This window comes from Lichenostomus cassidix, chromosome 10 (genome assembly GCF_008360975.1).
Source record: "Lichenostomus cassidix isolate B80296 chromosome 10, HeHo_3.0, whole genome shotgun sequence".
Taxonomy (NCBI): domain Eukaryota; kingdom Metazoa; phylum Chordata; class Aves; order Passeriformes; family Meliphagidae; genus Lichenostomus; species Lichenostomus cassidix.
In genome coordinates this window covers 10,248,385-10,276,192 of record NC_139491.1, presented here as the reverse complement: position 1 = coordinate 10,276,192, position 27,808 = coordinate 10,248,385, and the positions used below count along the sequence as shown (strand labels likewise).

Genomic DNA, 27,808 nt, shown 5'->3' with positions numbered 1-27,808 from the left:
GTCATCAACAAACATATCACTGTAATAAAGCCATGAATTTCTACAATCATTTTTATTAGTTATGGAAGAACCCCCACTAGTATTTACATAGTGCAAAAAAGCTGTTATTACTCCAAAAAGTACGGTAGACAGAACAGTTATCCTTCATACAGCAAAAAAGAAATGGAACAAACCCCTTCATATTGTATTTTATAATGGTTTTTCTACTGCTTTAACCTAAATATTATATAAATTTTAAGACATTAAACAGCTTTCCTTATTAGAATCTATTTAAAAAGTAAATTATATGAACTATTTATGAACATTTAGAAGGTGGGCTGTGCCAACTGGGTTTCTGCTTTCAGCATTTGACTGGTGAGGAAGTTTTGGGTTAGACATTCTCATGTTTCCTTGTGTGTGGCAGGGTGAGAACCCCCCCATTCCGGGTTTCTATGGCTTGTTTTGCTGGGTTTTGTTCTGTTCACAAATTGCCACGTCTAATTTTTAAACGGCTGACACTGAAATCAACTCAACAGTTTCATTAGTTGGCACAACTTCACAAGAAATACTTAATGACAGTTTCAGCAACAGCAGCTTTTCAAACAATAATACTTTTTTTACATACATATTTAAAGTAACATTATTAAAATTTAAGCTTGTGTTAAAGAACTGGACAGAACCACATTGTGTAAGCTCCCACCCACCCATAAAGACACCTCTTAGCTTTACCAGAAGAACACCAACAAGTGCATTACTGAACATTTTCTATAATGAATTTTTAAAACACAGGTCAATACCCTCTGTCACTGTTTAGCTCCAATCCTACAACAACCTGCACACAACTTAAGCAGATAAGCAGGCCACCAATTTAAGCCAGTGGCACTAACACTCCAAAGCATGTGTGAGCAGGATCATGTGTGAGCCTTAGCCTCACTCAGACATTGCTACTTGGTTCAACTAAGGACAGAAGTTCTTCGCAATTTTTCCCTTTTACAGATTTGTAATCCATGTTTTATTATTGACAGAGATATTTAAGAGTATTTATATAAATAGGTTGTATACATAGCCACCTCTATCAGTTTTAAAAGATCCCTACCCCTACCACAGATACATTATTTTTAATTTTACCAGATAAAGTAAGTGGTGAAATCATTTCTATAAACAATGCCTTAAGAAAAGTAGATTTGTTTCCCGAATAATTATTTTCACAACAAAAATATCTATACACCTATAGCTACAGAAACATCTTTTCATGGGGACAGTAACAACCTGTATAAACTGCACACTTTTACACTGAAATAGAAATTCAACTACTTTTTTTAAAAAATCAAGGTATTGTAGAACATTTCAATGCTTTCTTCCTAAATTCTGTTGATAATAGAACCAAAATTACCACAGTGAGATATTCTCCTTAAGTGCTTCAAGTGGCAAGGAACTTCCCTAATTTCAGATGCAAATGGATCACTCCCAAAGGAATTGCAATTTCATTCTTACAGTTATTGCTCATTCCCAGCTTATCAAAAAGGAAGCACTAAACCCAGTTTTCTTTACTCAGTTTCAGTTTGCTCCCCTAAGGGTGATCTGCCACATTTTAAAAAGAGACTAGTTCCTTATTTGCTGGCAAATTGAGAGATAATTGTAAGTGCTGTATCACTTTCAAGAACTCTATTAAACCTGTAGCAAAATTGCAGTTAAATAGCGGGCTGAATATTACAAGACTTCTTTGATATAAATGTCAGAAAATTTTAAAATGACAGTCCAAGTTCAGAAAAGACATATAAAAAGATGCGCCTTTGATGTTAATACTTCAAGATCAAAAGTTATTTGAATCACTGGCACTGGAAAAGCAAAAGGAAAAACTACAAACACCTTTATTTTCTGATGTTCTGGCGAAGTTTTGCCCTCAGTGTATGCACTGATCTCACCTGTGCTGAGCTGTGCTTACACATCCAAGGGCGAGTTTTGCTTGTCAGCAGTTCAAACACCTGTCATGTCCTAAAGCAAAAACTCTTAAAACATACAGACAGTAGAAATCTGCCACAGGGACAGTAAAAGGTTTAACATTCAGGAGGCATCATTCCTTAGTCTTTGTTTTCCTATGAAATGCCTGTTCTAACACCTAGGAAGGTTACATTAAGGAGCTAAGAACGTGACAGAACAGCCAGTTGTCATAGCAGCTCTCTACACTGCTTATCTACATAGCATCTGCTATGCCTATAGCTATCAAAGCATTATTTACATAATACACAGTTTCTATTATTCTCATTAGCATCCAAAAACCCAGGGCTAGATGTCTTCTAAACCTGGAGTCTTATTTTCCCAGTGCAACTTAAAACACCAGCATCACTACCACTATAAACATTGGTCCCATGTTCCTAAGTGTGGACTGAACACCCAACTCAGCTAACTTCAGTTTCCTGTGGTCTTCAGCCTACCCAGAGGCTTTTCATGCATTTTGAAACAAGTGATCAAGAAAAACCAAGTGAAATTAAAAAAAACATATGTTTGCTATGAAAGTGTTATTCACGTGAGTTACTCTTTGGCTACTCTTGTAGTGAAGCTCCTGCTGCTGGCAGTTTCAGGATATCCCTTGCCAATACCAGACAAAGATGGAAAACAGACTCCTGACATGCAAGGTTTAGACACAAACACCATCCTCAATCTGAAACAAATTCATCATCAGGTAACACATTTCACACCTCAGTATTCAGAACAGAACAAGGAACAATTCTCTAGCAACAGGTATGTTTCAGGGAGGGCACATTTTTGTTTCTTTTACCTTCCCCAAACTACAGGGCACTTCCTCCTTCCCTGGAATAACTACTTTCTTTTCTATCTAGAGGTCAACTCCTAAAGCCATTACAACTGCAAGAATAGACAAATAGGTCACATTTTCAGCAGGAGTTGTTAAGATACATCCTGGCCAGGATCACAGCATGCAGGTGAATGCAGAGATAGCCACCATATCATTCACACTTGCTGTTAAAGAGTAATTCTTGCTTTTTGCAATGTTATGCAGAATACAATATGCAAAACAGCATTCCTGAGGTAAGTGACAGGAGAGAGAGGAAGTCATCAGTTTACTAAAAGCCCTGAATAGGGATTATGGTTAATGAGTCACTTAGTGTGGTTTGGCAGACAGCAACTGCAGAGAGAATGGGGAATTTTTGTTTTCTTTCCCATTTTGTTTTTTTTGGTTTTTTTTAATGCAATATTTCTACCTTGTAAAAAAACCTGCAAAACATTAATTATATCCCTCTGGTTTAAAGTTTTTCTGGAATCAAAGTTATTATAGCTTATTGTAACCATCTCAGCTATCAGCAGCTTTTTAATGATGCATTCACCAAGATCAACTAAAAAGCTGCATCTATTTTAGCATAAGAATCACACACAATTTCTCTACTATTTAATTCTCATTAGGATTGCAAATGGCTTTTTCTAGCTTTTCTTGAAAGAGAATCAAAATTTTCCTTTCATTTCTAGATAGAACTAGAAAGGCATGGCCAAATACACTGACAGACCTAGTATAACCCCATACCACCAACATGAATTGTTGGTAATTTGTCAGTGTTAATACAGGTTACCTGTTTGAAAATAAGCTGAAGAGTCACGACTCAAAAGATTTTTGCTTAAAACTGGTGAGTTACAAGATATTTCCTTTTACAAAAGATCAAATGAATGCTTACTGACAAATTCTCCACACAGTTTCTAATCTGGGAAATCAATACTGATTAAGTGCTAAGCTAGTTTTTAAATCAAAAAAGTAACAGACAGCTACAAAAATATCGTTGTGAATTAAATACACATATTAAATGTTTAACAGTGCAAAATGTTGAGATGAAGCATATGGAATAATGGCTGCAACCTTTACAACAGTTAGTTTTAATATAATTTCTAAAAAGTTCCTGAGTTCCTGCTTATTTTTACGGCATATAGATGGAATCTGTGTGTTCTTTATTCAAAGAACTGCAGATGGTGGGTTTATGTTGAGTGTTACTTGCGTGCTTATCACTTGTCCATTCCTCCCCATCAGTGATGGGATCAGCCTGCTCTGAAGTCTCTATTTCTTCCTCTTCACTTTGTTCAGCATTGTCTTCTTCAGCACCACTAAGGGTCTTCCCGAGCTGCAGTGTCTCCATAGTTCTCTGGGTCTCTGAAACCCAAGATTCAATTCTGCTATTAAGCTGAACTTCTACAGAAATTGGTTCATGGGCATAATCCTCATCATCATCATCTTCCTCTTCCTCCTCCTCTTCCAGCATTCCTGGCACAAGAGTACTGGTAGTACTGGTCATAGAGGAATTGAGAAGATCTCGGCAGCTGCCATCCAGGGATCCTGTTTCTGTGCTCTGCTGTGAGGCCCATTCCAGATTGTCATCTGGTTTCGCCTCATCTTTGTCACCTGGGGTGGATTTTCCGTGGTTTGTTGCTGAGGTAGTGCCAGTTGTAGCCAGAGATGGCTGTTTATTAAGAGTGGTTTTCTCCATTTGGCCATTACCAGCTTTTTCTGGTACCACAGCCTTGCACACGGATTCTCTCTCGTTTTCAGAGGTCTCTAACCCATCAGATGTTTCCACCATATTTCTCCAGTTTGTTTCTACAAATTTCAAAAGTAGTTTAAGTAGAAAACATTAATTCTTTGTATATAAAAATATTTCTCCTGAGCATGCCATAACTGCCTAAATAACAATACAAGCTAATAATTTGAATATTATTCTATGCTTTCTAGAAAAATTTCTACTAGAAAAAAAGAGGGAGAATGGAAGAGGAGAGACAAAAAAAAGAGCTGTGAATAACTTTGGGTTTTTACAGTACCCTAAAACAGACATCACAAAGTTGAAAGTTTGTCCCATTTAGTTTCCTGTGTAAACACCAAATGTAGCACCGAGTGTAGTCAAAGAGGTCACTCTCAAGTATAAATTTAAAGAAGAAAATTGCCACCATCTTAAGTCATTAATTTAAGGATTTCTTAAAGGTTTAACACCTGAAATGAATTCAAGATACCACAAAAGAATTTACTAGGAAGATAGCATTCTCTTTAATTCACTCTCAGATTAAAAAAAAAGAAGTCTTTAGACTTCTGACAAGCATTTTCCCTTTTATATTACTTTTCATCTGGGCTTAAGCAACTGGATAAATGAACTCTCCTTTTGCTCAAAGCAGAATCCATTCACTGCCATCTCAAGTTTAAAAATTTAAGCTACATATCCTATCTTCAGAGACCTCAAATTTTAGTTCCTGCTCTGTCATCAGCTCTTCCTCAGTCATGTAATCAATTCTGTGCTATCAGTTTTAGAACAGTTCAATAAAACTGGAGAAGTCACCTCCCTCCACTGATGTTAGCTAGCTATAACACTTCGCAAGATTAGAAATTATTATTTATATAGTTCAGAGAAAAAATTAATTAACTGAAGACAAATCTATTTTTTCTTATCCCTGAGTATTGTAGAATACTGTTAATTAGGAAGAAAGACTGCATTTTTAGCTACATTTCACAACAAACAGCATTTGGAAAACTCCATCTTATATTTACAAAGGTAAGTTTTAACCTACTTACCATATTCTTTCTCATTGACCTCAGATATGGGTTCAGAAATAACACTACAGAATGAGATAGCACTTGCTGCAGAAGGGTTACGAGAATGACCCATGTGATGTGGGGCTTTCTTGACATTCTTCAAGGCTTCTTCTGCCTGTTCCTGCTCCATTGCAGCCACCATGTCCCTGTAGGCTTTCCTGGCCTCTTCAGTCAGGGATACCAGCTTATTAAACAGATCCTAAGTACAAAGGCAGTTTTATCAGCAGTAATTCTTACTAGTGGTTTTCACTTAAGATTACTCCTTTTAGTCCAAGAAATACCACATATGAGCCTCAAGATTAACACCAAATACCTCAACTTCAATTAAGAATTAGTTCTTCTCTGTATTAAATAACAAAAACACCACTCCATGCTTATGCAACTTTGAGGAGATGGACATATTTTAAGGTACTGTTTTTCTTACATTCTTAAGCCTTCCAGAGAATTTCAGATTACATTTCAAGTCTGTTTGACAGCTACAACAAGATGTTGTGACTGAAGTGTTTCAGCACAGTCCCTCAGTACCATAAAAACTGAATTTCAAAGAAAAGACATCCTAATATAGATGAGATCAGGGCTATTATCAAAGGTGCATTAGGTATGCTCTCGATGCCAAATCAGTTCTTTACTGCAATGAACATAATTGTTTACTCCAGCCATTTATGAGACTAGAATGACTCACCTCAGCACCCGAGTAGTTGAAGATACCCACAACACTAACAGGAACCAGCTTGTTCACACAGCGGCCAAGAGCCTTGCGGCCAAGAGCAAAGACAAATGGAATTTCTTGTTCCCGTGCCATGGCTATTACATTATATAGAGCCTCATCTAGTCCACCTTGAAGGAAGCAATTTTAAATAGTTATCTAGTCAGGTAAAGTCATCATGTAGCATGATACAGCTCTCTAACCCACTTTAACTGCAATTAGTCAGTAAAACTTCAATACACACACCAGCAGCTCCTATATCCCAGAGGATAACACACAATACATTTCAACTATAGTGAGTACAGATGAAGGTGATATTTGTTGTTTGCTCTTAGTCCTGCACACAAACCAGAGTTTCAGAGGTCTTTTCTTAAGCAGAGCTTAGCTGTTCTCCCATCTCAGGAAGCCTCTGTTTATACTTCTGGTGGTGGCAAAATGTGTGGGTTGGCTAACTAACCAATTCACACTGCTATTAAAGGAATCTTACTCAAAAGCATCCAGAACTCAGGACACTGCAAGGTGTACTGAACACCAAATTAAGTAACATGCAGAGCAGAGTTCAATTCCACAACAGCTATTTTTCTGTAAGCTTTTCAACCCTCATAAATGAGTTTTTTCCAGAATGGAGTAGAAAAGAATAGATGTGGAATGGTAATTACCCAATTGGAGGCTGGAAGTGGTACATCATGCATAGTAACAAATGCTTCTAACCTTGCTAATTAACATCTAATCAGCACAAGAAAACTGAAAACAGCTACATGCACCACTTGTTTTTATCATTTATACCTTTTGACTGAATTTTCTCACAGTTGGGGGATATGATTACACACTTGATCTTGTTTAGTTTCATGTGCTTCGTAACCTCACGCAACCCCATAACGAGTCTCCTCCTTGCTTTAGCTCTCGTGGGATCCTTTTGGTAAATCCGTTCCTGGAAGCTGACAAGCTCTTGCAATAGGAGAGTCACGCACTCATCTATTTCTTTACTTAGAACTTGGTTACAGTATCTGTCAGTTCCAAACAACATTCACAAGAGTCAGCATTGCTACTTCACAAACATTAGCATAACCAAGGTTTCACTGAACCCTTTTCCAAATAAAAATACTTTTACTTCCTCAGAACAGTTATTAAACTTTTACTGAAGTCATTAAAAAGATTTAGACTGCAAGCTGTAAGTTAAAAATACATCCTGAAAACATTTGTATTTGTAGTAATATCCTTTACTCAAGAAGCCAATCAAAAATATTAAAAATACAAACAAATACTCCAGTAAGTGCCTCAAGCAATTGTTCTTTTCCTTAATACATTATGAAGATACGTTAACAAAAAAGCCCTAATACATTAAAAGGTACTATTATGTATTTTCACCATTCCTAAGTATTCCTTCCTTTCCCATCCAAAGCATACATAGCCTTCCTTTCAAAAATATTTTTTAGAGAATACTCCCACCTTGCTTACTTGCTGTGGCAACCAAAGAAAGTCTCAAGTGAGTGTGTGTACATATAGACATATATTTGTGTACAAACACAAGTGATCCATTTAGGGGAGAAAAAAAGAAAATACTTGCAGAACCTTCTATTTCTGAAAGGGAAGCTTATTTTATTATGCTCTTAAGTCTACTAAATCTACCCACACTTAAAACACAACAGTGACTGAAGTGCAAACCTTGAATTTATATTAATAATGCAAAACTCTTACTCTCTGAATCTCTTGCTGTGAATTTTGGTTATTGCAGAAGATGCCATTGGACTGCCTATTCCAGAACTAGCAGGTGAACCTTGTGACACTGGGGTCATGCAGTATGGAGAATTTTGACTTGCTGGAGAAAGTGAAGTGTCACTAGGCATACTCAGTCCAGTTTCTGAAAGGCAATTTTGAAACATTATAACATACAAACACATTTTATCTGTAAAAGGAACATAATCACACCTTGTGTATTGCTCCCTTTGTCCAAATTACATCTTGAAAACACTAAACATTCTTCCCTTCTGGAGGGGTAGGGAGAAGGGGACAAAAACTGAACACACATCCACCACTCAACATGGACTGGCAAAATAAGCAGTATTTGAATATTCATTAAAATACCTTGAGCTTACTTTGGGAAATTAATAAAACAGAAGGAAAAAACCTGTCTGAATGCTATTACTCCTTCCAATAATTCCTTACTATTTATATACATAAAACACTCAACTAACTTATTCTTAGAATACTTAGGATTTTCCCAGTTTAGTCTGGAATCCTGACAGACTCTTCATTGCCCCCAGTCCCACTGGCCCAAACATGTTGAAGAGATTGAAAATTCTTTGGAGTTTCTCAGTTGCTCAGAGCTGCTGCTGCAAATTGACAGTCCCGACATTGCAGCTGACTGACATGTCCGACAAACTGAAAACCCTATTTACAGTTTGCAGCTTCTCTAGCCGGAAAACTTTCACTATGTTCATCATTAAAAAGCACTGTGATCAACATGGCATGGTTGACAACAGGTCACATTTTGTTTGCTTATCAAAAATACTAGCAACTCTGACATGTGTTGGGAACATCCACTGGAGATGATAATTAAAATGCTGTATGGAGATCATGTACTGAGAACCCACAGTGTACTGAGCCTTCCACAGCTGAGGGACAGAGAAGGCATTGCAGAAGAGGGTTTCAACTGCTAGTATTTCCTGAAGTTAAAAAAGTGAACACCAACAGATTGTGTGGCATAAAAAGAGAAAGACAAAATATGAAAATAAGTACATTAGTACAGTTGAGGGGGAGTGATGAGACTCTAGAGATATAGAGACCAACCTTCCTGAGAGGCCAGCTCCTGGGACTGGTCAGCAGTCAAGTTTAAATGAGCCTCTTTCTGTTCATCAGAACCCAGAAGGCTGTGGTCAGCTGATAAACGGCCCTTCTTCTCTTCTCTCTCTTTCAAAATAATCTAGAAACAAAACCAACACCTGTCAGCATCTGAAAATTAGAGACACCTGTAAACATGCCTTTCACTGAACATAACACAAAATAAAGCAAGTTGTTTCATACCTTCCTACTCACACCAGGATAGAAGCCCTTGAAATCATTTCAATTTCCTCTTTGATCACAAAGAGTCTTGTATTGCAGCATTTTACAGATGGTATACTTAACATTCACATACTGCTATATAAATAGTACTTTCCATAGTTTAAGTACTTTCACAGCTTCTTTTCTGATACACAGCATTCACTTATTAAAAATTCCTCATCCCCATGCCTGTAAAAAAATACCTTATGCAAATGTACTAGTCATCTTTGTGAAGCACCTCAATAAAGACAATCCCTTCTTCAAAGAAAGGCAAGTGCAAAGGTAAGTAGCCATGGATATACGGCTATTACTATGATGTTTAATAGAAATAACATAGAAGTATTGACAACAGAGTTATGAAACTTTTCTGAACAGGTAAATTCCTCTAACTTAAATAACAGGCAGGTCAGAGAAAGGCTTTCACACTTGCATTTTTAAGGCTCACTTTTTATATTTTACCTTCTGATCTCCATATATACTCTATTCCTTCTGCACATACCTACTTTATGACTGCATGTATATAGATATATACAAGCAATTATATCTAAATTTACTCAATTAAAAATGGTGTGTTTGCTTCAAATTCTATACCCATCCCTATAAAAAGGAGCAGGAAAATTAAAGTTAGCATACTACATTGCACTACAGATTAGGAATCAGCTACATGAAAAAACTACGTATCCTAGTGCCTATAGTTAAAAAAAGAAAACACCCTTGCAATCTATATTGAGATAATTTTTATTACCTTCAACTAATGACAGGGATATAAAAGTTACGTTACATGCGTAGATCCAATGGACAGGACATCAGTTTAGCAGGAACTGGAGGCAGAAGCTCCTAACTCCCTTGCCCTGTGCTCATGGAAACTAGCCCTCAACTAAGAAAATATCAGTTTTTATTTTTGAAGTATGAGTCTGGGTCAGAACATCCCAAGGTCGGCATGTTTACCTTTTTAAGTGCTGTAGGGCGTTTCAGTTTTGCAATCTCTCTCTCTTTTCCTCTTTTCACTTTTGGGGCAGTCGAATCCAAAGGATTAAGGCAACCCATAGATGGCTGTCCCTTTGTTAAGGACTTTCTGCTGGCAGATTCTTTGGTATGAAAGGGAGCAGCACTGCCAACTAAATACAAGATAGATATTAGTTTCACCAAAAGACATGTCAGCTTTATTTCAACACTGTTTTCAGAATTTCCACTGATGAATTCCCTAAGCACATTTTCCTTCCTTGGAAAAAAAAGTAGTTCATAATGACAGGAAAATTACATCATCACATATTGTTGCTTCCAGATGGTTTTAAGCTTTCTTCAACTTAGCCTCATGTTTTAGGAAGCTATGGATTCCAGGAATTATTTTAATAAACAGTAAGGGGTCTCTCTCGAACAACTACATGTAGGTTTATTAGTAGTTAAATGAGTATAGTAAGATAAATTACAAATATTTATCCAAACATTGATTTTCAGTTGTTAAAGACTTGAACAGCTGTCAGGACAAAACAGATGAGAGAGTGTAGCATGTAGTTAAGTGGATCTTTTGCCAGAAAGAATAAAACAAGTGCTGTCTCCAATAGAAATACCAACAGCTCTTTGCTAAGCTTTGTTTGATACAATCTTGCCAACTTGAATTAATGTTTGAACACTGCTGAAAATCAAAGCAGGTAAAGGAACCAACACACCAGAAGGAAAATGGTAACTATGTGCATAATGATGGACTCCAGGCTACATACAAGTGCTTAGGAATGAGATTGGTTGTTATAATCAGTAATTACAAAAATGTCAATTCTCTATTTGGCAGCAAGTATTAAAAAAGCTACTTTAATGTTCTGTTGATAAAGAAACAGCAAACAAAAAAGCATAATTAAGCCAACGTATACATTTACGATGGAACTATAACCTAATAGTCTGTGTATGTCTGGTCTTATTTTTAAAAGAATACAGTAGAACTACACAAAAAAGCAGAAAAAGCAACATGGTTTCGCAGACAATATACTTCCAGAATTAAATAGCTAAACAGACTAGCTATTTAGCTATTTAATTCTCACTTCACTTTTATTCCACTTTAGAGACATGACAGACATGTAAGAATCAGAGCAAGAAAGCAGGGAATGATTGCTCAGTCCTTGTAATAGAAAAGGCTGGGAAAGCAAACAAAATTATGAATTGGGGTACAAAAAACTCCAATACTGACCCCCACCCCAAAAAAACACAGCAGAAAGAAAAGTTTCCCACACATGATGCTGTGAGGTTAGAATTCCCTACCGCTGGACATTATGGATGGTGAAAGCATAAGGTAGAAACACAACGGATAGTTTCAGAAACAAATTTGGTTTGAGAAAGCCTTGGGTCAGGAGACCCTGAACCACAATCAGCAGGAATGGGAAGAATACCCTAGCGAGATATCCCTCCATATCATACTTATAGGTATCCTCTCTTTCAACGAGTATTTTAAATTATCTTTTGCAGATATTCTTTTCATATGTTCATTTCAGCACTGAATTACTCCCAGGACACAAATCCTGAGTTTTGAATAGCAGGCCTTTTTAAAGACATTTGGCCTTAGTTCTATATGGATTTTCACCACTGCACACCTGCATGCAGCTCACAAGATGATAGCACACATAATTTATTGAGAAAGGCATTTCTCAATCTTTCCAGGTTTTTATCATCTTATACTCAAAAGCTGAAACTTGACAGAAAGAAAAACATTTAAGATGCTCAGATCAATCACATTCATGTTGGCACAAAATGTATTTAGTCACTGTCAAGCAGATTAGAAATACCTGTGTATGAGAGAGGCCTGGTGTTGGTGATCTGACGAGCCTTCATTGCTTGCTGCTGCTTTTCAAGAGCTGCTAACATGTCACCCAAATCTAACTGAACAGGGGTTTTGCTCTTCTTTCCAGCTGCTTTTGATAAAGCCTCCTACAAACAGGAACATCACATACAATAAATACAAAGAAATGATGCCTGCAACGTTCTTTACAAAGAGATTACTGCTATTAGAGGGTAAGAGGAGCAACAGGTAACTGATTCTCCTCTTAACCAAGTGCTGGGGGTGGGCAGAGTGCTACACACTTGAAGTTTTTTCTGTTCCATGCTTATCTCTGAATACTCTTGAGCTGTTGCAAGTGCTGCAGCCAAGGCCTTCTTCTTCTGACTTTTTGCACGCTTTGGTACAGAGGTTGTAATGGGAATTGGAGTTTGGACTATATTGATTGGAGAATTCTCTGGTAAGTCATCCAACTAGAATTTTAAACAAAACGCAAAAAACCCCACAATTAAAAAAACCTTTCTCTCAAAACCACAGAACACGTGGCATTTCAGAAATCAAATCACCCAAGGCTTTGATTACCAATATGACATCCTAATTAATTACAGCTAGATGACACAGCAAGTTAATAAGACTAGAAACTCACTTATATTTCACTTTTGTATAGAAAAGCTATTCTATTTAGCTCCAACTATAGCTTCAGAAGGTCTTCCAGTCTGATTGCTAAATAAAGAATTTCCCCCTCCCCCCCAAAGATTTCACATAGGACTTGACTTTCCTGGAAAGCAGCCAAATAGATTAAGCAGTCTATATGCACAGTTCTGCAACAGAATATGTAAGTAGATCACATACTAAAAAAAGTACCTTTCCAACAACTGCTTCCACAGCCTTAAAGCAGATGCAATTTGTTTCGAAATGAAAACAAACTACACAAACTGTAATTATTTTGAAAAACTGACACCATTGCTACTATTTGCAGATGTAACAATTTTAAGAGACACCTGCATGAAAACATCATGATGTAGCAGTCCCTTCCAACTTGGGCCAGTCTGTGATACTGAGTGTCTACAATATGTATCTTACAATCTCATTAGAGAAAAATCCTGGGATTTTTTTTTTGCTTTTTTTTAAAATGTGTTCCCTGCACCACTTATTTTAATTGGCATTTCTTTAGCATCCAAGGGTGGTAACATGAACACCCCAAGATCATCACAATTACTGCAATGTAAGTCTTGTAGCAGACAGTCACAAAAAATAACACAAATTGAATAGTCTCAAAAGAGAATGCTTTGAAAACAAAATAATGACTTACTACTTTGGGTGAAATCTTTTGCTGGATGCTACTACTTTTGCTGCTACCATTGTCACTATTTAGCTCTGGAAATTCATCTTCATCCTAAACAATACAGAAATTAAGAGTAAAAAGAATGGAACCAAAGTCACCTGAGAAGCATCAAGTGAAACTGCTTACAGTAGAAAAATAAACCAAATCCCTAAGTCCCACATAAACTAGAAGGGATTAAGTGACACTAATAGAAAATAATGAAAAAAATAGGAAAGCTTTTCTGTATCCAAGTAATAGTTTTTAAAAAAAGAAAAATATTTTTTTACACACAAAAAAATCCCATTACAATTTGAGGGGATAAACCAGAGACCACACTTGTATTCACAAATGAACAAAGTTACTTAGAGGCTGCTTGTGTAATTTTTCAAAAACAGATAATTCTAAATTACTTTCCACAACACCCAAATACAAGTTTTTTTGTGTACATGAAAGGATCATCTAATCAACTAGTGACCTTGAGCGTACTCCTGTTGGAGCCAGATGTCCTGTAACTTGCCACTGAGAACATCACTTACTCCACACACAACTTGCACTGCTACCAAGTGGAAAGAGTTTTCATCCAACAGTACCTCAAAATACAGAGGTTCAGGACTCTGCTCCGCTCTGCTTGCCTGGCTTGCAGCTAAAGGTTTCTCGTGTCGTTTCTGTAAACTCTGCCTCCTTTCAGAAGATGTGCTGTGGTCTCTGCATCTGAAACCGGACTGAAAACAACAAACGTGATTGGCATTTTGCAATTTCAGTTTTTCAAAATGTGTATCTGCATGCACATAAAGCTTTCTTGTGCCTGCCAGTTAGCAACTAGGTACAGTTTTTACAGCATCAATTGTGCTTTGGTGTTTTGATTTCTTTTTTTTTTTTTGGTGGGGGTTTTCTGGTGGGTTTTTTTGGTTTGTTTTTTTTTTAAGGCCTGCACAAACATTCTACAGACAGTACCAAATTAGTTTCAAAGGAAAATAGTTTCTAGGACAATTCTGCCTTGAGGTACAGTGAATTTGGCTGAGGCAACCTCATTTAAAACTCTTTGTGCCAGCTTTGTTTTTAAGTATCTAAAATAACTGCCAGATTTAGAGTCTAAACTGTGACTGGATGAAAGAAAGTCTGGTTCTTCCTACTCTCCCAATGCCATAAACTAACAATAGTGGCTTCTAAAGCCTCTGATTTGACAACAGGTTATAAAAAGATTCAGAACTGCTGCACTGCCAGATACAAGCATCCACAAGCTTCTTTATATAATAAACCCACAGCTACCAAACTGGAAAATTCAAGACAACAATTCCATGTAAAAGCCTAAACAAGCCAAGCTGGCTCACATATGTTTGCACAAACAGGCATGTTTATATGAAGCTCCCACTTGGAGCTCAGCTTTCTTGTCTGCAATAACAGAGTTCAAGCAAAACCTATGTTTAAACAAAGGCAAACATTTCAGCCTTCTCTGTACCCCTCTGGATCACCTGACCCAATACAATCTATCAAAATTAGGAAAACCACCTTCTCCTTTCTCCTCACATACTAATTACAGAAACATTGTTCCACCTGAAGAAAGTTTCACAGAAAGATATTCAAGCTTTAGCAATAAAAAATTAAGTCATAAAGAAATAATAAAAATGCTAAAAAATGGTATGCTAATGTAAATTTTCAAAAGAAAGTTTTGAAGATAACAGGAGTGAGATCACAGGATTCTACTCCACCATGACAGCAGAATCTTTCTTTGGAAAGTTTGAGAAATTTTTTTCTTCTGAAGTGTGAATGGGTCAGAAAATAAAGTAACTTTTCTACACCCACACTCCCCTGATTTCACAGGTTACTTTACATTTGCAATGTTCTTCCTAGGTATTTACATATAAAGAACAGGCTATAAGGCAGAAGACTGTCAAGGACAGTAAATTTTATTTTTATTTATATTTCTATATATATAGCTCAAAAAACATACCAGTTAGAAACACGAAACTAGACTTTGAGTTTCTATACTGTTTTCATTAAATATTTTTTGTACTTTAATAATTCCTTTCAAATTCCTTGTTTTCACATATTACAAAAACCCCAAAATACTTCTGTTTAAAATAATTGAAAATGTACCTGTGGATTATTTCTTTGCTCAGCTTGTCTTCCACCTCTAGAAAAGGTCTGAGTCTTTTCAGTCCAAGGTTTTTTTTGAGTTGCTTGGGAATTTACATTAGACCAACTTATACCAGCTGAAAGAGAAGTGCCATCTATGAAAAACGGAATTAGTATCTGGAACATATCATAATGAGTCATATGCCACCACAGCCAGGAACACAATTCTGATACAAATAAAGTTCTTGGAGAAAGTCTAATTCTCCTGTGACAACATTTACTTCCGTAGCTATTTTCAGATGTTGGCAGAGTCACCTTTATGGAACACTCAGGCTGCCAATAATTGATCACCACAAAGCAGTAGTACAAAGGAAATCTCAGGGTCACATCCATACCAATTTCAGTTCAGCCATAAATAGCAGTCCCTGGCATTACCTACTACTACCAGACTGATCACACTGTTTGGTCATGGTACATTTAAAGCTTCTAAAAAGTCTCAGTGCTTCTGAAATAGAGAATGAGAACTCCTTGGCTCTATTACTACCCAGGTATGAACTGCAGCCCAACAGGTTAAGGATGCCTGAGGAGAAAAACCAAAACACAGATTCCACTGGAGCCTCTAGCTTTTTTTTAACCCATTAAAGAAAAGCAGCTGTTAATAAATCACTAATGATAGCTATACATTTGTTCATTCAGGAAGTAACAGGTATCTTAGTGGTGATTGTTGGAAATCACAGTAAAGATCCATCCTCAGAAGCATCTGATCAGTTAGAGCAGCATGCTGAAGTAGATCAAGAGGTGGCTCCTAGCAAAATGTAAAGTAAAAACACAAATGCAACCCAGGCAAATTTCAAATAGCTCACCAGTCAAGACAATGCTTACTTGTATTCATCGATGGTTCTACAACCTGAAAAGGAAAAAAACCAATTATTTTAGCAACTTTCGTTAGTCTATAGGCTACAAATATAGTTAAGTTACTCAGTTATGTTTACATACATTCATTGCACAAGGATCTGTATTTCTTGAAGCCATAGCTGCAGCCTGGTTATTGCCATGCTTAGGACTACAATAGCCACTGTCACTGTCAATGTCTGCTTCACTTGCACCCTGTTCACTGGAGGACTCTGCAGCTGGGTGAGAAGTTCTCCTGCGCCTGCCTTTTGACTTCCAAAGCATTGTGGAGGCACTCTCAGAAAGTGACTTATTGGCTATATCTGAAGGAAAGTCTTCAAGAAACAGTAAAACCAAAATTACTTGTGCAGGAATTGATAAGAGACATGAAAAAGCTACACATCATAAAAATAAATTGACAAGCCAGTCTTGGCATTAAACCAGCACTGAATTTTAATTATGTCTAGGTCCAAATGTTATTAATAACAAGTCCTTCAAGAGCATTTCTAACAGTGGCAAAGTCTCTGCAAGAGTACCATATCACTGCAACATTACAAGGTGACATATTGAGTAGATATCTGCAACAATCAGCACCTTTTCTTCATTATCCTTTTGATCCACAAAGACTTCTCTTAAAAGCCACATCTAAATCAGGTCCACCCTCTTTTAGAAAAGATGACAACTGACATGTAGTTCTAGTTATTTCATACACCCAGAACTTAAGAAACAAATTACCTGTTTGCTGTGATGCATCAACCAACAAAACAATCTTTGATCTGTTCTCAGGACCTGATGAACTGGTCTCCTTCTGAGTAGCAACATTTTTCACTGGAGGACGTTTATTTTTTATGTGCATCTGTAACTGCTGTTGCTGCTTTCAAACATGAGCCACACACACAAAAGAAGAAGTTGATTAACAGAAATGAGATACTGTGCTTCCTGTGCAAAGACATTTTCTTTATACAGCTCTACTTATCTTATTCATAAGCAGACTTACTTTTTGTATGACTGGTCCCCTGTTAGTGCTTCTGCTCCGCTGAGTGGACAATGGGAAGACCTGACCTGATGGGTTGGGACGCTCAGTGCACTCTGCAGTAACTGTACTTACAGCATTTGCTGTTGGAAAGGGTGCAGGATACGGCGTAGGGAAAGGATGGTAGAAACCCATGACCTGAGCACATGGTGCTGGCATCAGCTGATAGTAAGTATATTCTGTAGAAACAGGTGGCTGTGCAGATATTATAGGATAAGCAAGGTATGGTCCTGCAGGATTTGGGCTGGGCTGCTGCCATCTGATGTCATTGTTATATAATGGAAACTGTCTGTAAAAAAACAAAAGCAAAGAAAACTCAGTACGATTTCCCATCACCAAGAAAATTCAGACCTTCACCACCCCTTCAAAATCAACAGTTCCATTACAGTAAGTTCCTAGACTCCCCATACTTTAACTAGTTGTGTGAAGGAAACTGGATACAGCTATACTCAACACTGCATACTGTTTCACCACAGCAGGACCCAAGTTGGACACCCAAAGCCTTGCTTCATCCAGAGAAGCATCAGATATTCAGACAAAAAACCTCCTGACTGCCCTGGAGGATCCAAGAGCACAGCAGGTGACTTTGGGAGGGATTTGTACCAGAAAAAAGAGGTAACATAGCCAGGAAAAAAAGGTAACAAAGAGTATGAATGGAGAAAAGCAGAGGGAAGAAAATAAGTAAAAGACTGGGGACAGTGAAACTTCATCCTCACCCATGAAGTGTCACAAGATTAAATATGGTGATCAAAAAGAATAAAGATACAAACCACAGTCATTGAGTCCTCTCAAGCCTAACAGAAGTTTCAACTAATTTAGAAACAAATCATCTTCCATGAAGATCACAACCACTTATTACCTGTTGGATGGGTTTTCCTGTACAAATGGATAGCAAGTGATCAGGTAGCTAGGGATCGGAGTTGGTTCCATGCCATTAATTCCTCCACTGTCGTTAGGAAGTGCCATTGGGATCATTAGTGTTTCTGGACCCTTCTTCTGAGGAATAAACGGTTCTACTTCAGCTGACAGCTTGACATTCTGACAGAGAAAAGGAAGAATGTCTTCATTAATTACAACCATAAATTGCTTGGGAAAATTTAGATTCATAAAGTTGTACGCAAAGTACCACAAACAGCAGGCAAATGGGTGACAAGACTGCAGGATTTCTGCAGTAAACCAAGAGAGGTGGAAAACAGTTGGCAAGTGCTTACTGCACCCTTCCAATCAATGCAGGGTGTAATACAGATCACCAACATTTAGCATTTGGGTTAACCTTTACAAATGCAATACAAACGCTAATTAATTTAAAAGGGACTGAAGTTCAGATCTTGCAGAGGATGGATGAGTGTGAGCACAGAACGAAACCAAATTAGCACTGTATGTGGAGCACAGTTGAGTAGGCTTTCTCAAGTGAAACCAACATATGGAAGATGTAGTAATGCCTGGCCTGCTCTACAAAATTGACCGTGTTTCCAGGCAATTATAAAAGAGACTTTTCAGCACTAAACCATAGTTTTACTGCTAAGAGATGATGCACCACAAAAGAACCCTCCCCACACATTCTATCTGCATAACTTTAACACACTTTAAAGCGTTAAAATGTGACTAAAGGTTGTCATGAAGAAGGCATGAAAGACTGCTTAGAAATAAGTTTTGCACTCTGCTTTCAACAAAAATTATCTCTCCCAATCCTGAAGATATCCTTAGTTTAAGAAGATTTTGGTCACATTTTTGGTTTGAAAAAATGCTGAATGAGAAATGCTCCATTCAATAAGACAAGTGCAGATCCAAAGAACCCTTAAATTCTATATTCCATTATAACTTACATTCACATGAAAATAATCTTTTTTTCGTACAAAGATTTCAGCTTAATTATATGTGTCTCACGTTACCACCTCATGGAGTACCAAATCCTAAGAAAATTCCTTCTAAAGCAGAAAAGGACCCTAGACATTTTTCCTTCCATATGCCTAATAAATAATTCCAAAGGAAACACATAACCTGTATGAGTACATGCTCTTATTTTAGAAAGAGGAAATCCTACAAGTTTGCTGAGGACAGTCTTCTATCCTTTCTACTACCTCCAGAATATCCACATGAGCCAAAACAGATAAATGGGAGCTCTAGAAGTATCATGGCAAGGAGTCCCACACCTACCATACACTTCTCAGTCCATGTCTTTGCTCTGTGTCACACCCACAATGCATCCAGAGACAGCCTTACCATCCAATAGCTGAATCTCCATGCCCCCGAAACTTATTCTTCTTAAATAAGATCACATATTGATTTAGCAGCACAGGAATGGAAGAGGTAGGAAGGACAAGTTGGAAAGTTTTTTTTGAAAATACAGTTGTCTCAGTGAAAAAAAATATGTCTTTCAAACTGACAAGGCATACTGTTCCTGGCAGAAAATTATTTTTTAATTGCTGCTCAGAAAATGGCTATAATATGGAGAGATATAGATATATAGACATACATAGAAGGATGAACTCTTCCAGGGATGAGACAAGACCAGCTTGGATGGGGTTTTGAGCAACGTGGTGTAATGGAAGGTGTCCCTGCCCATGGAGGGCTTTGGAACCAAATGATTTTTAAGGTGCCTTCCAACACAGGGCAGTCTGACTCTGTAAGCACAAATACAGAAGTATCACTACTGCTGCACAACAAGGTCTGCATTACAGCAGAAAAATCACCTTAATATCAATTAAATGCATTTCTTTATCATTAGTTGTGGGTGAACACTCCTTTCTTCCACAGTACCTCTTTTCCAACTCCTGAAGTTCCATTCAGAAGAAAAGCTGTGGGGCAGCTGCAGCAGCAGCACTGAACTTGTGCAACACAAATCAAATGACTTGCTCTACCCAGAGCTTCCTCTCTGGCCTTGGGCACATCCCTCAGCTGCCTCGTGACTCGCCTACCCCTCTGCAAAGCTCCAAGGCATTCTCCTCAACACAAGAGAAAGACCTTTCATAATTTTTTTTTTAAAGTGTTTATGTACAGCGATCACGTAATAAGTAACAGAAATACAAATACTGAAATCCCTCCCTGAAAGCTATGAGGGTTTTTTCCATGCTACTTCAAGACATTCAGGCAAAAATATTTGCTTAAGAATAGATTCAGTTATGGGCTAACCTACAAAACTAGATCACCGAATATTCTGAATCTGAAGGGATCCACAAGGATCATCAAGTCCAATTCTTTAGTGAATGGTCCATATAGGGATTGATCCCACAACCTCAGCATCATCAGCACCCTGCTCTAACCAACTGAGCAATGTAAACATTAAAGGAACACTCCAAGGGTGCTTCATCCACAGAACATGCAAGAGTAAAACTGGGATGAGTGCTTTACAAACCTGGTATTCCTAAGGAAACACTGAAAACTGCTAAACAACTATTCCTAACCTGCTGGTCACTGACCTACCACAGCATGCCAGGCGAACTTTAGCCAAAATGATAATAACAAACTCTAGTACTGGCTCAGAAAACAGTCAAAACATTCTATTTGTCATTCACACTGGGACCAGATTTCCCATTTTAAAGATCTTTCCTGTCTAGTTGTCTGTTCATTCCCTTATTTGGGAGATTGATGTGAAAATACAAAAATTGTTCTTTATTGACAACTCTCTCACAGAATGGTCTCATTACAATGATTTCTGTGATACTGTACTACATCATCACTGGTTATTAGGATTATGAGAGAACAGTCTTTCACATCAGGTATTAAAAACAGAGATACAACTAATCAAAGCAGGAAGCAGACTCCCACCTGCAAGGCTGCCATAGCAAAATATTTCTTGTTAATTCCCAAAGATAATCCCTACCTTACTTTTACATCCAAGGTGGATTGGATAAAATTTGATTTATTTAAATCTGTCCAGCAAAACTATGGTATGCTGGGGGGTTTTGTTTATTTTAATTTTATTTAAAAACCTCCACAAGACAACACTCTTATGTAACTTTATCATTTTAGGAAAATAATTTAGATTATTCTGCTTGATTTAGTTAGGTCCAAACAATTCAGAGATGCCTAAACTAGAAAGACAACTTTAATTCTTCCTTTCCTGTTGCTCAGTCTCCTATACTGGTTATGATTACTATTGCTGTGACAGAGTAATTGCCTGATATATTTAATTATCATTTTCTGTACAGCTCATAACAAGTTTAGCTTACCTGTAATGGCAAAATAAAGATACAGCACATCCTGTAATCATCAACACGTATGGGTGCATTTGAAAGTTAATTCCTTTTTTTGCTTACAGAACTTTGAGAGTACCTGTTATTAAAAGGAATCAAAACTGCATTTCACATACCTTTTACATGCATTATACCTTAAACACTTTTCTTGTGCAGTTTAGTCTGCTCCTACAGGTTTATGGCAGTTGGGTTCTTCTAATCCTTTCAAGAAACTTGTTTCCACAAAGAATTGAGTGTAAACTTGTGTTTTCTGATTTTACATTATATTCTGTAATGCACACACATATATTCACCAAAACAGCAACTGAAAACTTAAAAACCTCAGTACAGGTGTTTCAAAATCATTCTGCAAGCATGATACATCCAATCCTCAGCATAACTCACACATTTCATTAGACAACAAGGCCTCATTTCCACTTTGGGGTAGAAAACAGAAAGACAGCTCAAGTGTATTACCAACTAAACTAAATTAACTTCCACATACTGCTTCCTTATAGCATTTTACCAGTCTTTCAAAAATACTTCAAGAGTTCTGTGTTAAATAGGATGTGTCTTCAGATGAGGGCAGTAAACTTTACCAAACTTAAAGCAAAAAAGGGAAACAAATGTACTAAGTAGGGCCAGACTGCTAACTAAACCAAAACATAATTAACTGTCCAGGGTGATTCTCCAGACATCTCAGCACATTTCACAGATGGCTAGTGGTTTCACTGGACAAGTTAGGGAAACAAAAGAGCAATGCTAAGTAATTTGTCCAAAGCTATCTTAGCACATCTTTTTAGGACTACAGATTTCTCAGCTAGGAAGAAATGTTGGCAAAAATAGAACGCAAAGGACCTCCTCTTTTTGATAAAGGGCCTTCTTCCTTCATAGTGTAAGGAGAAGTGAAAAAAGAAAAAAAATAAAAGAACAATCAATTCAGTATCATGTAAAGGTGCTGCTAATTTCTTATTGCACTGGACAAGCAGAAGGTATCTCCTACTGAAACATGTTATTTCTTCTACAGAAAAATCTCTTTTGGTGAGCTACAGAAACAATAACACCAAATAAGCAGTTTGGTGGTGGTGGATTTGGTTTTTTAAGTACTGACGTACTTAAGACTCAGTGGAAAATGCAACCAATAACAAATGAAGTAAACTCCAGAATACAAGACAAGCTCCTTTTTATTTCAGAGGCGAACAAGAAAATGCATAAAACAAAGTTCATGCAAATATATGTGAACACAATTTCTCAGAGATTTCACCCACACAGTACAAACGGAGTGCCAAGTGCACATGAACAGCACAAAAAGGACTCATCATGCCACTGGTTTGTAACCACAGACAAGAAAGATTTGTCAAACACAAAAGGATTTGGAGGAAGGCTGCTACACTTTCCCTAATCCTTACAACAGAGAACTTGTGATATGAGCTTATGCTTTAATTGCCCTCACAGTACTGAGATTTATTCTAGTCTACATCCTCCAAAACAAATTAGCACTTTGCCACTGCCATCAGTAAATGCAGGGTCAGACCTTAATACAAAATTCTACGTGGTTTGATCGGGCAATCTAAAAGCAAACACTGAATGACCAAACTTATTTTTAGAGTGCAACTTTTTCATGTTTATTCAACCTTTCATATCACAAATCTAAACAAAGCTTTATTGAAATCAACCTTTGATAACCAAACTCAATTCTAAATATAAATCTAAGTCATGCTGAAACATCAGATTTTCAATCAGTGCCCTACTAATGGAAGCACACCCCTTCAAAAGAAACCAAGATTTAGACAGAAGTCTCTTTTGTAGATATCCCTAGTTTCAATTTACAAAACGTTTTGCAGTAGCTCATTACATATTTCAGTCCAACAATTACAAGTCTTTCAAGACAGCATATATACTGAAGAGCTCCTTTGTTTCCTATATAAAAGCTACTGTAGTCATCAACAGCTGCAAAGACAGAAGATGACACAAGCAGGAACAGACTGGTAAACTTTGTCCTATAGTTATAGCACTGTACGTTTAATCTTAGAAAAGTTTTTGTTCATTGTAGCTTAATGTCATTCAGCATTTTCCATTAAATAGGATCTCTGTCATCCTGCTCTCAGAGGAGAGCTCTTAGATATCAATCTCACCATTTACAGGGTGAGAAAATAGACACAGATGCCACATATCAGAGGGCTATAATAAAATCAGCTGTTTTACTGCCTCAAAGTCTGGAAACAAGAAGTCTCATCCCAAATGTAAAATAAAAACATAGCTCAAACTTTTGAATTTTTTTAAAGAAAAACAGTCTTGTTTCTGAATTCTGGATTTCCTAATTTAAACACCATGTTAGTAGTAAGGCGAGTCACAGTTCATCTATTTTAAGATAAACTTTACAAATATGGAAGTCATTGTTTCTATAATTAGTTGCTTTCTAAGTGGCAGATACCTCAGGAATGGTAAATATGCAGTCCAACTGGAAACACCAGCAGCAGGCCATTTAATGAAGCACAAAATTTAATCCTCCCTATTTACATTTAACATAGTAATTTCAACACAGCACTTAAAGCAAATACACTATGAAGTGAGTCTTTCCCTTTTCCCTCAGCTCATAAAAAGAGAATCATGCATAATTCTCTTCCCTTTCACAGGATTAAATATCATGATCAGAACATAACAAAGCTAGATACTTAACATTTTTACCTATATATAGGAAATATATATATAGGAAACAAGCAAGTGGCAGAACATGACAAGCTGGCACATTTAAACTCAAAGCCAAAATATTCTAAGAAAAAAAAAGGGGGGAGAAATAAAACTTAATACTTACACAAAGCTTGTCCAAAGATAAAAAAGCTACCAAAAGGATTCTCTTCACTCACCTGCTTTATGGCATTTAACAGTAAAAACAAACTTCTAAACTCATGCTATCCATTCAAAGTAATATTTGAATGCTTTATAGACAGTGTACTAAAAGGATTAATCCAAACTATTAATGCAACACAGTTTCCCAATCTCCACAAACTAGTCACTGATAAATAATTTTGTGCTCAGTTAAGATACTCCTGGAATTGTGTTGATAACATTTAAATTCACCAGAGAACATATTCTAAAATAATACAATACAAAACTCACAAATTCCAAACTGTTCTGCATTTGCAAGGTTCAAGAGAAAGTAATGCGCAAACAGTACAGGAAACCAGACATTCTCCAGTTGGCCTCAGCTGAAGAGTCTGCCATGGCTAAGAAACACCAAAAGAAAATGGATAAAGAGCACAAAACCTTGATCTAGCTCTACTTCTATGGCAGCCATACTATCAAGCCACCTGTTGACTGGTCAGGAATAACAGAGGCAAGCAAAACAGGCTGTCTTTAAGCAATACTAAAACAAAACACAGGTCACTGATTTTGCAACTTCACCTGATTTCTCAACTGTACTAAAGGCACCAAATGTCTTAATCGCAGGGCAAGACAAAAGTATAAGACTGAGAAAAATCAAAGCACAGCAGTACCTTTAAAAGGGGAAGTGGTTTCTCTAGTTTTCTATCATATTCTGCTTAAACAGAAAGAGCATCAGAGGTCATCTGCTGAGTTCTCTCTCTTGTAGGCAAATAACCTACATTTAACTGCTGAAACTCATAGGCTTTTTAATGGGAACAGTTTTGTTCTGTTGTAGACAGAAGTGAACGTACACACCCACTACAAAAATCACAACTATTCCAATCATAAAATAATTGGTTTTAAACAGCTTAATTCTGTTTTCATCTATGTCAGCTGCCAAAATATCACTAAGCATATTATAACAAGTAAAGTCATACCAGAATTTGGGTAACAGAAACCTTAAAAGGCAACCCAAAAGGAACATCTTTTTATCATTAGGTGTCCAAATTATCTTGTGACATGAAATCTCATACTGATTCACTAAGCCAATGCCACAAAACTGTTTACCCATCAAATGCATTTGTGATCTTCCTTTGCTCTTGAAATACCACATTAACATGGTACAAATAGCCCTAGCTACTCATACTCTAGTTCCACAGTAGTTACTCCTGTAAGCACATACAATTCCTATATTGTGCCTGATAGAACATTCCTAGGGAAAGGAAGGAGAGAATGAGTACTGCTAATGCACATTTGCAAGCATTAATATTCATCTATCAGATGTCATGCAGTACAGACACAGAAAGGAGCCCAAATAAAGAAAAAATGAAATGGCTCCCAAAACTGATGCAACCTTACCAAACACACTGCTAAAGATGATTACATTCCATTCTTACAGCACCAAAGGCTCAAACCCAAAGCATCGAGGAGTCTCCTAATCAATATGCTACTGTATAATGAGAAGACAAAAGCAACAAGATTGTTGAATCATTTTAGAAACTCATCAGGTATTCATTATTTGTCTGCCCAGAAGCCTTACTAGTGGATAAGGAACCAACAGGACCAGAAATGCTGCAAACAGAACAAACAAGAGGATGATTCCTGCTTCAGAGCTTAACTACACCTCCAAGTTGAAATACTGCACTTAGTTAAGATAATCACCCAGGGTCAACACTTTATACTGTAAATAATACAGCAACTCTCTGTTTTCGTGAACTATTTTGACAGATAAAAAGAATGGTTTGATAAGGGCATGTGTGTGAACCTCCAGCACTGAAGAGCTCATGCAACAAGGAATAAATATTTCACAAGTGTACTGCAGTACTAATTACAGATGAAACAAAGGGGGGGGGGGGGAAACCCATCAAAATTCAGTATTTTAAAGTAAAAAGTACTACAGATTGGACTAATGTAAGTTTCACAGAATAAGATCTGTGAAAAGATCTGACTTTTTCTACACGAAGGCAAATAAAAAGAATGAAAACCAAAAATAATTTAAAATCATTATCACCCCAGAAAGCAAGCCACAGTGGGAGCCATCCTGTAATAAGACACGCTGTTCACTAACTTCCTTAGATATATGTACAGAATGAAAAGCAGTGTATCTTTAGAGAGTGCATTATTAGTCATTATCTACTTTGGTACAGGAACCTGTGTTATTTTATTTCTTAACCCTACTATTAGAACCCCTGGAGATGCCAAGGCTAAAAACTAGGAAACAAAGAGCTGTAAATCACCGATTTTCAACACATTCTGCTGAAACAGAAGCTTAAAAGTAACATCAGGCTGTTACAGATGACATCATTCATTTCAGATCCTTTAGAATCACCTCCTGATGATGAAATGTTTTATTGCACGTATGTAACAAACCATACCAACTCTTAAGTCCCAGCTTAGGTTTTTTCACACCTACACTTTAAAAGGTCTTAAGAATAATGCAAACTGATTACCTCGCAAAGCCAAGTTTAATACGGAAGAAAAAAATATAGGGACCTGTAAAATTAGTGAGCTACACCCACTGAGCTATGAGGAGCCCATCAGCTGTGCCCTGTCACGGAAAACTTCAACCCGACCTGACATTTACAGCATTTCAGCAAGAGTCACACCTCAATTGTGCTGCTAAGTTCCCACAAAAACCTGTTTCCTTCTCAAGAAACCAAACATCTACTAATGACCAGGCGAGTTTAAACTAAATGTCACTAACTGCAGTGACTCCCTAAGCTCGAGGCAAAGCCTGAAGGAGCAGGAGGGAGAAGAACAGAAGCGGGTTTGCATTCCCAGGGGAGCACTCCCGGTTCGCAGCTCCCCGGACAGCCGGGGCCGGGCGCGGCCTGACGCCTCCCGCCAGGGAGGGACACACGGCGCCAGGGACACCGCCGAGCTCCGCTCCAGCCCCGAGAACGCCCTGCTCGCAGCTTCCCCGGGCCGCTCCCCGCCGGGCCGGGCCGGCAGCCCCTCACGGTGGGTACCAGCGCCCCCCGCCCCGCAGGCCTCGAGCCGCGCCCCGCCCCGCCCTGCCCTGCCCGCCGCTCCGCTCCGCCGCTGCCCACGGCCCTGCCGGGCTGACACGGCCGGGCCCGCTCCGCTCCGCGCCGCGCCTCACCGCCGCCCCTCCCGCCGCGGCCGCTCGCCGTCCCCTCGCACCTTGTCCGCTTTGTCCATGGCTCCAGCTGCGCCGGGCGGCGGCTCTACTGAGGGCGGCGGAGGGCCCGGGCCGCCTCCCCCATGGCGCTGCTTCCCCGCCGCGCTCCGCACACGCCCGGAGCGGCGCCGGCCCCGCTCGCGGTTATCACGGGAACCGGGACCGGCTACGCCACGGCCGGGGCGGGACGGGCGGTGAGGCGGGGAGGGACCAGCTGGGACGGAAGCCGGGCG

General features: G+C 38.1%; 1 protein-coding gene across 3 annotated transcripts; it reads right to left on the bottom strand.

Moving 5' to 3' along the window:
• Positions 1–33: 33 nt before the first annotated feature.
• On the bottom strand, positions 34–27,788 carry SECISBP2L (SECIS binding protein 2 like). Of its 3 annotated transcripts, none has more exons than XM_085070558.1 (18): positions 27,578–27,787; positions 18,253–18,431; positions 17,358–17,682; positions 17,096–17,234; positions 16,466–16,695; positions 16,352–16,376; positions 15,491–15,606; positions 13,984–14,115; positions 13,382–13,465; positions 12,375–12,542; positions 12,080–12,221; positions 10,254–10,423; positions 9,054–9,186; positions 7,962–8,124; positions 7,050–7,270; positions 6,240–6,394; positions 5,537–5,756; positions 34–4,576 (listed from the first exon to the last, which is right to left on the bottom strand). In XM_085070558.1, the coding sequence occupies exons 1-18, from the start codon at positions 27,593–27,595 to the stop codon at positions 3,903–3,905; spliced, it is 3,294 nt and encodes a 1,097-aa protein (XP_084926684.1). In that variant the 5' UTR covers positions 27,596–27,787; the 3' UTR covers positions 34–3,902. The 3 variants fall into 3 exon arrangements, with proteins under 3 accessions (XP_084926684.1, XP_084926686.1, XP_084926685.1); XM_085070560.1 differs by having other exon boundaries at positions 17,096–17,231; XM_085070559.1 differs by lacking the exon at positions 16,352–16,376 and having other exon boundaries at positions 15,491–15,617; positions 16,452–16,695; positions 27,578–27,788.
• Positions 27,789–27,808: the final 20 nt, after the last annotated feature.

What these genes read in the sequence shown, in the direction of transcription:
- SECISBP2L (XM_085070559.1), bottom strand. An exon ending in TGATGCATCACAGCAAACAG is followed by an intron (nt 16,696 to 17,095) that starts GTAATTTGTTTC and finishes TGTTTCTTGAAG; the next exon opens with ACTTTCCTTCAGATATAGCC. An exon ending in CTGAACCTCTGTATTTTGAG is followed by an intron (nt 13,466 to 13,983) that starts GTACTGTTGGAT and finishes TGTATTGTTTAG; the next exon opens with GATGAAGATGAATTTCCAGA.